The sequence below is a fragment of the Acipenser ruthenus genome, chromosome 1 (assembly GCF_902713425.1).
Source record: "Acipenser ruthenus chromosome 1, fAciRut3.2 maternal haplotype, whole genome shotgun sequence".
Classification (NCBI taxonomy): Eukaryota; Metazoa; Chordata; class Actinopteri; order Acipenseriformes; family Acipenseridae; genus Acipenser; species Acipenser ruthenus.
Window position 1 is genome coordinate 72,397,604 of NC_081189.1, and position 15,596 is coordinate 72,413,199.

The 15,596-nt window shown below is 36.5% G+C and overlaps 1 protein-coding gene across 4 annotated transcripts in view; it reads right to left on the reverse strand.

Moving 5' to 3' along the window:
• Positions 1-7,852: 7,852 nt before the first annotated feature.
• The window catches only part of LOC117420628 (sodium/potassium/calcium exchanger 2-like), a 139,661-nt gene continuing 131,917 nt past the window's right edge, over positions 7,853-15,596 (reverse strand). For all 4 annotated transcript variants that reach the window (XM_059029186.1, XM_059029179.1, XM_059029189.1 and 1 more), the window contains one exon: positions 7,853-14,702. In XM_059029186.1, coding sequence (XP_058885169.1) covers positions 14,453-14,702 — 250 coding nt within the window. In that variant the 3' untranslated portion in view covers positions 7,853-14,452. The remainder of the gene's footprint in view (positions 14,703-15,596) is intronic.

Consider the following 15,596-nt stretch of genomic DNA (forward strand, 5'->3'; position numbering starts at 1 on the left):
TAAATGGAGAGTATGGCCCAGTTAAAGGAAATATGAGATTCCCATACAACCAGCTGCAACCAAACATCTCCTGGAGATTAAGCAGAATTTTAATATCTAGAGGTGCTGTTTAGATAACGCTTAACAAAAACAAATTAAGCAAACATGAATAATGTATAATATATTCACAAGTATAGTAATGTCATGGTTCTACAATGTAAAGCAATGGAAAGAGCCATGCTACCACAATGGTGATTGTTCATATTTTGCCATTGCCAGGGTATCACAATGGTATTCCAGTGCTATTATTATTAATTTCTTAGCAGACGCCCTTATCCAGGGCGACTTACAATTGTTACAAGATATCACATTATTTTTACATACAATTACTCATTTATATAGTTGGGTTTTTACTGGAGCAATCTAGGTAAAGTACCTTGCTCAAGGGTACAGCAGCAGTGTCCCCTACCAGGGATTGAACCCACGACCCTCCGGTCAAGCGTCCAGAGCCCTAACCACTACTCCACACTGCTGCCCTGTACCACTGTACCATGCTATCTAAAGAAGGTGGAAGCTGAAACGTTGAAGCTAATTATTCAAGTAGTTAAACCCCCTCTGTTCTTTGGCAAATTCGGTTTTATAAAGTGCATGCTACATGGGTTTATATATCTATAATTATGTGATATACATTACACCTTTTTGTAACCTTAGGCTATACTTTACTCTCAGTGATTACTCTGAAACACCACCATGGCACTGCTTTTCAGGTTAAACAGCAACTGCCATTTATATTTTACGAATGAAGGCCCTATTTATGATTAACCTTCCTCACATTAACACACTGCTGTTGCTGCCTTAACCTAACCTTATCATCTAATTTTCTGCCCCTTTGTGCCCTCTGCTCTGCCTATTTATGATGGCCCTGCCCTGAACTATTTTATGCTCACTGCTTAAGAGCTCAAATTGAAACCCAATAGAACATAGAGGTAAGGAAGTAATCTAGCAATAACAAGTTGTGGCAGGGTGCCCCGCCCCTGTGTGTATTTTGTGTTATATGTTGTGTGTATGTATTGGTTCACGGAGTGTGGGTTATGTAGCACAGGTGATGTAAAATGTATATTGTATTTAGGCACGGGGATTGCACAGTCACTCCACGTGCAGATTAAAGTGAGCATTAGGATGGAAGCACAGGGAGCACAATTAGTTCACGTGCAAATGTACTGAGATTCCAATTCCAATCGAGTCTCGGTACAGCTGCATAAAAAGAGTCAGTTTCACTCACTCAAGGTTGGGTGTACGAGAGAGAGAGAGAGAGAGAGAGAACTTTCATTCTACTTTGATTCAGATAAAGCACATTTGCTTTACTTCCCTTGATATAACCGTGTGTAAGGGTCCAGAAAGTTAACTAATAATGTTGTATCATATAAAGTATTCAGAACTGAACAATCATTGTCATCTTGTGAGGATGTTGGTATGCTGACAAGACATCAATTGGACAAGGTGTGATCCAAAATGGTTGCATGACCCTCATAAAAGTTTACCATAGTAAAAGCATAGTGAAAGCACTGTACAGCATTAGTAAGCATTGTAAAGAATAACAAGGTACGGTAAAGGATATTAATAAACATGACAAACCAGGCTAAACTATTATATGTATTATATCCATGGGAAAACTGCACAAATACCATGCAGAAATACCTTGGTAAACTTTTAGAAGGGGATTCCTTGGTGTCCTACATCCTCACATAGTTCATCTTTCGGTGCATTCATTTATTAGAAGTATGCTGCTGTTTGTGTACACACCCCAAAGGTTGCTTTAGCTTTTGTTGGGCATAAGTACCCCTGTAATGGTCCTAAGATGCAAACCAAGCATGGGTTTAGCTATTCATCACTAAAGAAGGAATATTTTGTAATTAGATTATCAAAAATAGCTTGGCTGTTTGCAATTTGGAGATGCGGGACATGCTAAAACAATACAGTATGGTGGTGATGTAAGTATAGGCACAGTGTAGATAATTGTGTATACAAAATTCTAATTGCATTGCTGCCAGGCAATTATTTTGCACTGCGCTCTGTGTAAACTTAAGAGCAATGCAAATTACACAACATGCACAAATAATGATCCACAGTTATGATAATGAGGGTTTCAATGAGCACATCGGTCTATTTAGTGGCAGCACTTGCAGAGTTAGGAGTACAGAGAGCAGTAGTCGCTATATGACATTTGTGGAGCACAAAAATACAAACCAAAAAAAAAAAAAGAAAGGGAGTCAAAATCCTCTTGGCGCACGGCAAAGAAAAGTTTTCTGAGAAGGAGCTGAGAGTCCCTACAGCTCACTCAGCATGAAACGGAGTTGTTTGGAAAAGCCTCAGGCAACAGCCTTAGGAAAATATATGTATTGGCCTGCCCTTTTTAGCATGGCATCCAAAAATTTGCCTAGCACTGGAAAAGGTGGATTGGGCTATCCCTCCAGACATTCCAAGTGTGGTCTGAAAGGAACCAGAGGCCAAGTAGTGCAGAGAACACAGCACTTTCAGGGATAGCGGTCCTTAGATTGATGCTGGGGTCCAGCTCATCCCTCAATTCAGCTATGAGGTCAAGGAAGACCTGTGGAGTGAGACGATAACGCTTTAGTACCGCATCCTCCTAAACAAAGTGACCCTGGGATTGAATATGCAGGGTCTTCTTGGTCTTGCCCTCCTCCGAACGTGTCCCTGTCTCTCCTCAACAAGAGCCAAGTGTCGCTTTTATACAGCTGTTAATTACTCGCTTACACAATGGTTTGCACCTTGTAAGAAGAGGTGTCAAGTTTTTGGAGTGTCAGCAATTGCCTAAGTGCAAGGCAAAATCCTTACATCACATTATAATGTTTGCACCCGCTTAGTATCCAGATCCCGCCCAATTCCATGCTCTATTCTTCATTTGAATGCATTTCAATATCATTTTAATGGATTAATGATGGCAAAGTGCAAATTTGATAGCGGGTGCCAAACAGCAGGTAAACACAAACATTCTTTACATAAGCCACATTTTTAGCTGCCAGTAAAATCAGACTTTACGCTTGCTAAATGCGATTTACGGCAGCATTATGGGTGTTTTTGCACCCGCAAATCACTTTGTGCGTATCCTTACATCACCCCCTATATGAGACCACTCCTTAGAATTCCCTTTCACAATAATTATTAGTTGAGAAATGTAATGTCAATGCACCCCATGGCTAAATGTGCTCTGGTCTGTTTACTACAAGTACTTTGTTTATTATTAAAAAAACTAAAGTTTAAAGTGGAAACATCTGCAGTACCTTTCATAGATCATTTTTTAAACAAACGGGGGGTTGGGATTTCAGCTTATCAGAAAGAGAGCTTTCTGTCTGTATTAAAGGTATTTGGCTGCAGGATGTCTCATTTCTATTTGATCCCATAAGCTACCAGAAGGCAGTACATAAAGAAGTGTTTCTTCATTGGCAGTGATTACTGATAATTATAAGACTCCTAATTCTTGAGTGATTGGAATTCAATTTATCTCCAATTAGACAATGGACTGCTGTGCTACAGCGACAGCTGTTACAATCCCTGAAAATGTGTTCTAGGGGATTAGTCAGGTTAAGCTAAAAAATGTTCTTAACTTAAGGAGTCTGATGGTGATGTAAAATTATCTTTAGGGGACATAGTGGCTTCACTGCTAAGGACCTCAATTTAATTGGCTTAGGTCACATGGTTGCTATGCAGTAGGTGGCTCATTACTAAATTTACTGATTTGTTGACTACATTGAGGAGCAATTTCAGTCCTGGCTCCTCAGTTAGCACCTTGGTTTGGCTGACTCCCTCAATTCTAGCGGTGGTGCTGATTCTTCACAGCTCAGAGGGCTCGTAGCTGTTTTGTTTTGAACATATTTGCAGAAATTCTTCTAAACCATTAGTCTACTCATTACTGATAAGATCTATGTTGACATTTTCATGAATTACATTAAGTTTGGTAGTAATGGAACTTTGCTTGACTATTGTTAACAAAATCAAAGAATAGTTTTCAACAGTTTCACAAGTTAAAGGTAAATTACTCTGAAAAAAATACAATATTTGAATGAATCTTTTGTTTCTAGAGTACAATTCATTTGTAACTTCAGAACAGTAGAACATTTTGGTGGTTTTACCAGCAGTATACTGTATTACTGCAGATGAACAGTTCTTTTACTCTTAAATCAAAGATTAAAATATCACTTTCTATGTTATATAAAAATAATATTTTCAGTAATATATCTATATGTCTTGTCACTCCCCTATTTGCAGATTGTCATTGTCCATCCATCAACAGTCCAAAGTACCTTTTGACCATTGTTCCATAGTTCTGTGTTCTTGTCCATATTTTAGCCTTTTAGTCTTGTTCCCCTTTCTTAAGAGGTATTCTTACAGCAACACATCCTTTAAGTCCTGATTTCAAGAGTGACCTTCGTACTGTTGATTTGATGGACAATGACACCTGTGCCTTCTGCCAGTTCTGTTGTCAATTCAACGCTTGTCTTCTTTCTTAAGGATATTATCTTCAAGTATTGCTCATCCTTGTAAGACAGCTTTTTGGGTCTTTCAGTCCTGGGTTTGTCTATTACAGATGATTTTTTCTCTGTACTTGTTGATTATGCTTTGGATACCACCTTGAAAATCGAGTGATGCAAGCTATTTCACTCAATGTTTTTCCTTCTTTATGCAAGTCAAGGTTGTTATAATAGTAGAAAACACTAATGGAGGCTTTGAGTAAATTGTTGATGCTCATAAAGCATCAGAGTAGAAAAATGTCTACTCCTGTCTAGACTTTTGCACACAGAAATCCACTGGGAAGATGAAGAGCCGGTTTGAAAAACCAATGGTAAATCACAGTCAACCATTTTGTTTTTTCATACCATGAGCAATTAAAAAGGCAATTTTATTTTGGTCCTCTCTGTCCCTCCCAATTTAGGCTTTGAATGACCTTTATTGTTATTTTTTATTCTTATTTTATCCTCAGCTGAAAGCGAGGAAAATGGCGTATGAATTTAAAAAATCTACAACGTATTGTATGGAAATCAAAACTTAAGCGTGTAGCCACACGTCACCCATAACCTGCCTGACAACAGATATGTCAAGATTAAATCTAATTATGAATGGTAGAGTGTAGTCAATACAAATACATTAAAACTTGACAGACAGAGGGTGATTGCCAATCGAAGACACACAGAATCCCACCCATTTTGAGGCTACATTAGCCAATAGTAATACAGTAAACCTTGAAAAAGCTTGACGTAAGGTAAGCTTTTTTTTTTACTTTTACAAAATTACACGTAGGCTTAGCCTCCATAGCCTCTTATGATGAGCCACCACTGGTTGCCATATTATTAAGAGAAACAACTCAACCTACATTTTTTTTTAAGAAACAATGACAGAATTTTAAGGACTGTTTTTTAAAGGAGTGCTTATAAACATTCTCATAGGTTAAACTTGTAACCCTCTTTTAAAACAGTTGCATAAGGTTTAATGGCCTGCAAACTTGATTTACTTAATCAAAATGTCTGTTAAAAAATCCTTAAAACAGTAATTAAAACTTTGCGAATAGGCCCTGTGCATTATATACGGTAATATAACCTGTTTTTGTCAGAAATGCTGTTCAATACCAATTCTATTCATCATCCATTTAAATACATTTTAATTATTGGCAATTACTTTATTTATGACATTTAAGTTGTGATAATGTTTCATCGATGCTTTAAAATCCCTAGATTTTGTTGAACAGATTGGATTCTGCTGTGGAACAGTTTAAAGCCAATAAGTGGTAGATACTTTAATAATCTACTGAACCTCATTTCCAAAGCAGACTATGATAATTGACAGTTGCAGCCATTATATTGTACATTGTCAAGATTTGCTCTCCTCCGTACAATTCTGTGATTCATTTTTTCCCACTTGCCCTAACTCCTGTCTGGTTTCCAAGGAAAGATGAGAGACCTCTAAAGAAACAATGCACACTTGTCAGCAGTTTCTAAGGACAAGATTTTCTGTACAAGTATAAATGTTAGCAGCATCATAAAGTATGATTCTAAAATGCTTTATCACTGTGCCACAGCTACACCACTCTGCGTGTTGTGATGGAACAGAAAATTGAAGGGATGAGCATTTGGTGAGTGACGCATAATATTTGAACATGGGAATACATACAGAAGACATTTTGAACTTTTCAAATTGAAGAAACAATATTACTACTTGTATATGTGTATACCTTATTTTAAAGCCGACCACTCACACTTGACCAATAAGCAACACATTTGTCTTTATCATTTTCCTACAAGCAGTAAATATGCACGTTCTCAGAAATTAGATTAGAATTAGACTCAGAAGCAACACCAGTAGGGATTGGAAGAATATGTCAGATGCAATAAACCTTGACATAACAGTTAAAAAATACTGAACTGCTCTTCACTGCCAGCGTAAGTTTATGACTCATTTTCATTTGGGGCTGATAGGTGTCAAGAAAACTACTGTGGAAACAAAAAGTTTTGTTCCACCAATTAAATATACATATACATCCACAATATCAAAGAAAAATTTGTTCAAACATATATCATCACGGTTAACTATATTTTAAACACTGTAATAAAAAAATCGCTTTAAATTTGTCTGATTTACTGTACCAAGCTTGTCTAGACTTTATCATTCTTTTCTCAAAGGCACATGGCGTAACACTTGACTAACCATGGTTTGGCACTTGTTGCTTCCTTGGGGAACAAATGTGTTTCATTGACATTTACTCATCGGATGCAGAGTGAGGCAGCTGTTGTAAGTAGCTGTTCCATGTGATTGCTGTGGGAATCAGTGCCCTTGATATGAGCAACACACTGTGAAACAAATAGCATGGTACCCACACATCCATCACCCAGGACTGTCTGCTAGGAATAGCTATACAACGCCACTAACTCCCACCCCCACCAAGACAAATCAAGCCAAACCACACTGATCACGACTACAGTACACAGCAGTAAGTAACACCAAACTTTTCATACAAAAATATTCAATGTTAGGGATATGCATCAATGTAGTTTAACTAGATTGTATTAATTACCCTGCTGGTGAATTACAGATGCAAGGACTTTGAGGCCAAAAATAAAGCAGGATAGGATCAATTTAGCATTAGTTTGTGTTGAGCCAGAGCTGAACATCGCATGGGAATATTACAGTCCAGGAAGTCATTGGATGATTGCTGGTTGATGAAAGGAGTGCTAAGCAATTTATAAATTAGCACCAGCAATATTATCATTGGTTCCCATTTTCTTCTGTTGTAAAATCTTTTGGCTCTTTGCTTGTTTTTTTTTTTTTTACATTTGAAACATGAAGGTCTCATCAAGAAAGTTGTAGCCGGTCAAGACCAGGCCATGTGACCTAGAGCCCAGGAAATGAGTCGACACCAGGAGGACACGGTTTAATTTGTTTTGAGCGACAGACGGTTGATGAATAATCTATATACCAGTATTTGATTTTAAAGTATAAACAAGCAACGATCTTGAACAAAAGACACTGACTTGTGAGGATACTGTGAATGCTAGTAAGATAATTCATTGTAAAACCTTGACTGGTTGACTAAAAATGTAAAAAAAAATATATAGCATGAGGCCAAAGAGGATATATATATATATATTTTCAAAATTAATTACATTACAGTTAAAAGAGTTGAAGAGTTGAAGCAGTTTGGTACTTTCGAATTTTGGGGAAGTGGCTTTGACAATTTGAATATGTTGAAAAGTAAGTAAAGTAAGGGGCTGTGAAGTAAGTTACCATATTATTAAATGTGTCTTGCTTTGCATCTGCTCTTGTGATAGTAGAAAACAAATCAATCTGGGAATCCAATGATGTGTTTTTATTTTTCAGTACTTTTATTTCCATAATTTAAGATTTTATTACATACTTTATGTGTATTTACATAAAGGGATTATATAGCATATTACATAGCAGTATTATATATATCATTGTAAAGAAATCTTACACAAACACAAAACAGTAACAGTGCAAGAACTTATTTATTAGGAGTCAACCCATATAATTCCATTGTACTGTACATACTAGACCCAATTCACAATTGTAAGGTTTGGTTTTCAACACACACACACACTCATTTATACATATATATATATATATATATATATATATATATATATATATATATATATATATATATATATATACACACATACATACAGACGTGCTCAAATTTGTTGGTACCCTTACAGCTCATTGAAATAATGCTTCATTCCTCCTGAAAAGTGATAAAATTAAAAGCTATTTTATCATGTATACTTGCATGCCTTTGGTATGTCATAGAATAAAGCAAAGAAGCTGTGAAAAGAGATGAATTATTGCTTATTCTACAAAGATATTCTAAAATGGCATGGACACATTTGTTGGTACCCCTTAGAAAAGATAATAAATAATTGGATTATAGTGATATTTCAAACTAATTAGTTTCTTTAATTAGTATCACACATGTCTCCAGTCTTGTAATCAGTCATTCAGCCTATTTAAATGGAGAAAAGTAGTCACTGTGCTGTTTGGTATCATTGTGTGCACCACACTGAACATGGACCAGAGAAAGCAAAGGAGAGAGTTGTCTGAGGAGATCAGAAAGAAAATAATAGACAAGCATGGTAAAGGTAAAGGTAAAGGCTACAAGACCATCTCCAAGCAGCTTGATGTTCCTGTGACAACAGTTGCAAATATTATTAAGAAGTTTAAGGTCCATGGAACTGTAGCCAACCTCCCTGGGCGCGGCCGCAAGAGGAAAATCGACCCCAGAGTGAACAGAAGGATAGTGCGAATGGTAGAAAAAGAACCAAGGATAACTGACAAAGAGATACAAGCTGAACTCCAAGGTGAAGGTACGTCAGTTTCTGATCGCACCATCCGTCGCTTTTTGAGCGAAAGTGGGCTCCCTGGAAGAAGACCCAGGAGGACTCCATTTTTGAAAGAAAAACATAAAAAAGCCATACTGGAATTTGCTAAAATGCATATTGACAAGCCACAATCCTTCTGGGAGAATGTCCTTTGGACAGATGAGTCAAAACTGGAGCTTTTTGGCAAGTCACATCAGCTCTATGTTCACAGATGAAAAAATGAAGCTTTCAAAGAAAAGAACACCATACCTACAGTGAAACATGGAGGAGGCTCGGTTATGTTTTGGGGCTGCTTTGCTGTGCCTGGCACAGGGTGCCTTGAATCTGTGCAGGGCACAATGAAATCTCAAGACTATCAAGGCATTCTGGTGCGAAACATACTGCCCAGTGTCAGAAAGCTCTGTCTCAGTCTCAGGGTCCTCCAACAGGATAATGACCCAAAACACACAGTTAAAAGCACTCAAGAATGGATAAGAACAAAACATTGGACTATTCTGAAGTGGCCTTCTATGAGTCCTGATCTGAATCCTATCGAACATCTATGGAAAGAGCTGAAACTTGCAGTCTGGAGAAGGCACCCATCAAACCTGAGACAGCTGGAGCAGTTTGCTCAGGAAGAGTGGGCCAAACTACCTGTTAACAGGTGCCGAAGTCTCATTGAGAGCTACAGAAAACGTTTGATTGCAGTGATTGCCTCTAAAGGTTGTGCAACAAAATATTAGGTTAGCGGTCCCATCATTTTTGTCCATGCCATTTTCATTTGTTTTCTTATTTACAATATTATGTTGAATAAAAAATCAAAAGCAAAGTCTGATATCTATTAAATATGGAATAAACAATGGTGGATGCCAATTACTTTTGTCAGTTTCAAGTTATTTCAGAGAAAATTGTGCATTCTTCGTTTTTTGTGGAGGGGTACCAACAAATTTGAGCACGTCTGTATATATATATATATATATATATATATATATATATATATATATATATATATATATATATATATATATATATATATATTATATGTGAATTAAAATAGTATTTTCAAGCATTTTATTCATTATCTTTCACACTTACCCATTAACATGGGTGAAAGCAGTACTTACTGTATAGTGACAAGCCTTCTAGTTCTTGAATAGCAATTGTAGATTAAGTGAGCAGATCAAATACATGCTTGTGGTCACCTTGAAACACCAAGCAGCTTGAAATGGATTGTAAAACGCATCCCTAGTAATGGGATAAGATACATGTATCAGTTTAGTTTAAGCACAACCCTGTCTAGTGCACTGACTGAAACCACTGCGAGTGCTTCAGTGTTTTAATCTAGCATGGAGATCGTAACCCAACCCTTCATGTTTTATTTAACCCTGGTGTTAAGCGTGGGTAAGGGGGGGGGGAATTCACACTAGTTAAGCTCAATGTGGGTCAAAAAGTGAAACATTTTAAAATTATTTACATTTTCATACCAATACTTTACAAATCAATCAATCAATCAATAAAAACATAATTAAATAATGTAAATAACCTTGAAACACAAAGTGGTTTAAATTACTCTGTGAGAAACACAAGCTCATATTCCCTGTACTGATGCTACCACTGGGTACCCAGCCCAGGTTATTTTGTATGCAGGTCTTTCTTATAATCAGTATTTCACATTATAATCAATATTTCACAATTCAAATCCTGTATATGAAGCTGCTTGGACTTTTCACAAAGAAAATGACTAAGAGGGGTCTCTCTTATGTAACGTAATTGGCATGAAGTTGCTTTCTGACTGTTGATTTATCTTACAAATACAATAAATCTACACTAATGCTAAAAAGGAAGTTTGGTTCAACTGATGAAAATGTTTTTGTAATTTATTTATAATGCTTTAGTTTGAGGATCTGTTATAAATAATAAATAATGCTTCTATACATGTGCTATAAAAGGTCATTATAAACAACATTTGCATTAATAATAGGTCATAGCAATGTGGTCTTATAATAACAATGCATCCTTTGTGATGTTAGTTATCAGAATATCAGGATTTGGAATCCAAATGAAAGTGGATGGTAGAGAGACTAATTGTCATATAAGCCCTGTTAATGATTGTCAAAACTTTTAAAAACACATTTATAGATGTGGTATAAAGGGATCCTTGAACAGGTTTGTTAACATAGATCCTAAAATATTATTACTGAAGATTTTATAAGTAAGTGTTTTGAAGTTATGATTGACTGTGTGCATGCATGAAAACAATTACTTCCCTCTAATTATTTTAGAAGGAAAACATGTTGCACCCATAATCATTCAGTATTCTAAAACTAAAAATAAATGTATTGCCATTGGATAAGTGGAAAGGTGGTCGACTGCTACAGTATGTCTGTATTTATGGGTTGGTTTGATTAAACTATGGTGCTAAAATCAAATTACAAAGAGCAAATTATGTAACCGCTGCCTTCCTATGTGGTTAAAAGCTGCTTTTGACAGTAATAAAGTAATAAACAGTAATAAAAAAAGCACCCCAGGTTTCATGTTCCTGATCTTTTCAATGTCCTGGTCAAGTGATGAGAATAACCAAGATGTAGAAATAATATTTGTACCCAACAACAACAACAACAACAACAACAAAAAAGATGTGACAGAAATAAATATGGTGTGATGTAGAAAACCTAAATTACCCTCTTGATCTTCTTAAAAATACCTTGACAACACTCTAAGCTTTGGATGTGTAAAATCAACATGCATTTTTAAATATATATTTTGTATACATAATTTTTCATACACTATATTATATTAGATATATTCTAGACATACTTGCTCTTGACAGTGAATATATAAGGAAGGTTAGATATTTCATTGCATGGTTAAGTTTCTACTTAGATATTTTCATACTCATTTTTACAAACTGCAGTATTTTTCCTGATTGGTATGGACAACATTACTACTCTATCATCAAGTGTTTCTGTAAGCAGTATGGGTGGAACTGGGGATACTTAGTTCAACCTTCCTCAAAAGGCTACATTTACGAAACTCAAGGTGAATCACCAGTCAGCCACCGAGAAAAACAAAAACAAAAAACCAAAGTCATTTATCTAAGAGCTGACTTGAACGGTAATTCCAGTATCCACCACTTACACCGTACAAGGTTATTTTGGGCAGCCGTTTATATCGGACAAATAGCTTTTGCCGTTTGCCATTCCCATTGATTTCAATAACAAAGGCATTGTTTATACCGTGTAAAGCATGACGTATATTTCGGGCCAACTCAGCTGTTTGGATCTCGGTATGTACTATTCACATAGATTTAAATAACAAACACCCTGCTTATACTGTAATACTCGCTCTTACTAATCCACCCATCAGCTGTTTTCACCTCGTTACCTTGCCATTCACATAGATTTCAATAAAAAAGGCAGCACTTTACTGCAGTAAAAGCTTGACAGATCGATCAATCAGCTGTTTGCACCTTGTTACTGAGCGATTACCCCTGTACTGTACCTTGGCTATTTAATCCCTGTACGCAGTGTCAGGTTTACAGTTTGAAAAAACAGCACTGACTTCAACAGTAAGCATGGCTGGAAAGAGAAAAGGAAAGAATTTCAGTCCTGCTTTGTTGTAATATGGATGGCAGTGAAAAATGTGACCCGCTAGTGATTGGCAAATTGAAAACCCCACGTTGTTTTAGAGGAGTTCATACCTGCCTGCGGTTTAGAACAGAACCGCCTGGATGACTGGGGAATTTTGTTTTGAATGGCTACGTATGTGCGTGCTGCGCTTTTAACACTGTGGAGTGCTATGGAGCAGCATCCGGTTATAGAGCCGAATTGTGATTTTTTAGAAAACGCTGACAAAGTCTGCAGCCCATATTTGCAAAAAAAGACAGTCCAGACGCATATCACAGAGTTCTTTGCTGGAAACAATGTGCAGTAATGTAGCCTGCCTGTTCTGTACATTTCTGCACTTGCATTACTTTTTATTACATTCATAGGTTTTAATAAAAACATTTATTAGTGTAATGCATGTCTTTAAGATTTTTAACTGCATACACACTGTGGCAGACCTAAGGGCTGCCTATGCCTTTAAGGGTTTATTGCTTACATGTTTTAAAAAAGCAGGGTGTAGGCATAGTTGGCTGTCATCTGTTGGATAACACAGTGGAGACCGCTGAATTCAAACCAAAAGCCAAGAACAGACTGAAAAAGTTACCTGTCTGGAGTCTGATCAAATAAAAAGAAAGAGGAGCACTTTAATGCAAACAAGACAGATAAGTGACGCTGTTAATTGTTTTGTTTCATCTGGTCAATGTTCCAACTTGACATTTTGTTTTGTTTAATTAGGAGCTAGCTTGTTTGCATTTGGTGATTTTAAGAATGATAATGTTTTTGATATTATTGTTATTATTTGAAGTAAATTAAAATTAATAGAAATTAGGTGCTATGATGACCTATGTTTAACTAACTATTAACAAATTAAGTTATCATTTGGTGTTCTAATCACCACAGGCTTTCGATAAGATGGGATATATCTATTTTGTTTTGTTTGTTTGTTTGTTTCTGTGTATGTGTGCACGGGACTAGCGTGGCTATTTTCCAGTTTCTGAGATTAGGATTCTGTTCTGTAGGAACCGCCCGACCGTCACAATGAGTGTTTGTTTTGTTTACTGTACTGGTGATTGGGGGACATTTTGAATTTATACCGGCCATCGCTTACTGTGGACAAATCACGTTAACACAAACTTGCCCGTTCTAAGCTTGACAATAGGCTTCACAGTACACAAGATTAATCCACAGATGAAAAAAAAAATCCCTCCCTCTCCAAGAAGCTTTGACATGCACATTCATATTTACACAACCACTGAAGTGATACTATCTACCATAGGCAACTTTTTTTTTCTTCCATTTTTGATACATTGTTTTAATGCCCGCTAAAATATATGTGCTGGCTGTTGCAATCTAATCTACCTTTTTGGGACCCAAGTATAATGCAGAATCTTTTCAGAGTTGCAGTAAATTGAATACTCTGCTAAATATGTATTTTGCTGACACGACTTCTACACAGGATACATTGGATGAAGTAGAACAATTAAATAGTACATTTGTTAGCTTTGCATTATCAACTTCTGACGAAATCCAAACTTCAATGTTCCATCTGCATGCACTGGCTAGATGAATAGTCAAGCCCCTATCTTTTCCTACATGGTTTGAGAACGCCCAGCTGAAACTAATACATTATGGTGTACCATTCAGTTTATAGAAGATAATTCAGTTCAAGCACATCACCTGAAACTTGGAGAACAGTGTCTCTATGTTTCTTTTGCCATGGAAAATGTGTTCTCCTCCCCTTGCCCTCCCCCATTAATTTGGTGCCAGCCATAATACAGTAATTTCATTCATTTTTCTTCTGTTTAGTTTTGAATAAATATTGCATGCACACCTAGGTCAGGCATCTAGAGGATTTGATGACAAGGACATTTCTTCTCAGGTTGTCCACATCCAAAGTCATGCTAGGCCTGCTATTATGTCACTTAACCCACGTACCCCCCCCACCCCCCCAAAATAAATTTAGATGCAGCAGTAGCAGGAGTCTCAAATGGACACAGGGCACATAATGATTTTGTCCTCTAGCATGACGCTGACAACCAGGAATACAAAGTATAGCAGGAACATGATGAACCCGAGGAGCTTGCTCATTCTCCACTTGCAGAGGGCGATGGACAGGATGACAAACAGCAACATGATGAACAGCAGCACGATGGCACAGAACAGGCCATTGCTGCTGACCTGCACAGGTGCCATGTCGTGGATAAACGAGTACAGCAGCCAAGGAAAAGGCAGCCTAATGGAACAAGATAAAAAAAAGAAAAAGAAATTAGGCTTTTTTAAACAGAGTCTCTTATTAAAAAATAGAAAACTTGTACTTGTGTTTACAACAAGCACCTTGAATTTACCATTGCAATCATTTTCAACATATTGCTTCAATATTTTTATTGAATAATAATACACCAGCCGTAGAATAAAATCAAACATATTGCACATTTTCCACAAGAGTTTGGCCAGTGTGGAAAAATCTTCAGCCCATATATCCTGTGTCCAAACAAAAGCTCCTTTCTATATAACACTATGGTCTGATTAATACTAGAAGGACCGGAGATATACTCATACCTAGAAGCCCCGCAGTAGCCTTTCTGACGGTTGTATTCAAACACTGTAAATAGTATAACGAAAGGATAAACAGTCGGATGTAATTCGTTTTTTTATTGAGTACGCCAACAAACATCTGAACAACCAAAGCATATATTACATTATATATATATATATATATATATATATATATATATATATATATATATGAACATGTATTTTACAAATCGAAATAAGAAAATGTAAATAAATAAACATCTGATCAGACATTGGTTTACAACATACTGTACATATTTATAAAACTGAAACGAAAGCAATACATTTAAGTTTTCAACAGCAAATCGGTTTATTATCAGATGAGCAAAAGCAACTGAACAACGTAGATAAACATTTTACAGAAGCGCACAGCACAAGAAGTTATATATAAAGAAAAGGCTATTTTATTTTTCTTTTTTTCGACAAAAGGGTATTCCTTTACCTTGAGTCTAAGGTTGTTCACAATCAACACAGATAATGCGCTTCTCCACGCCAACTTTCTGCACAGGGCACAGCTGTCTGAAGTTTTATTTTTATTGCACTTGCCAACCTG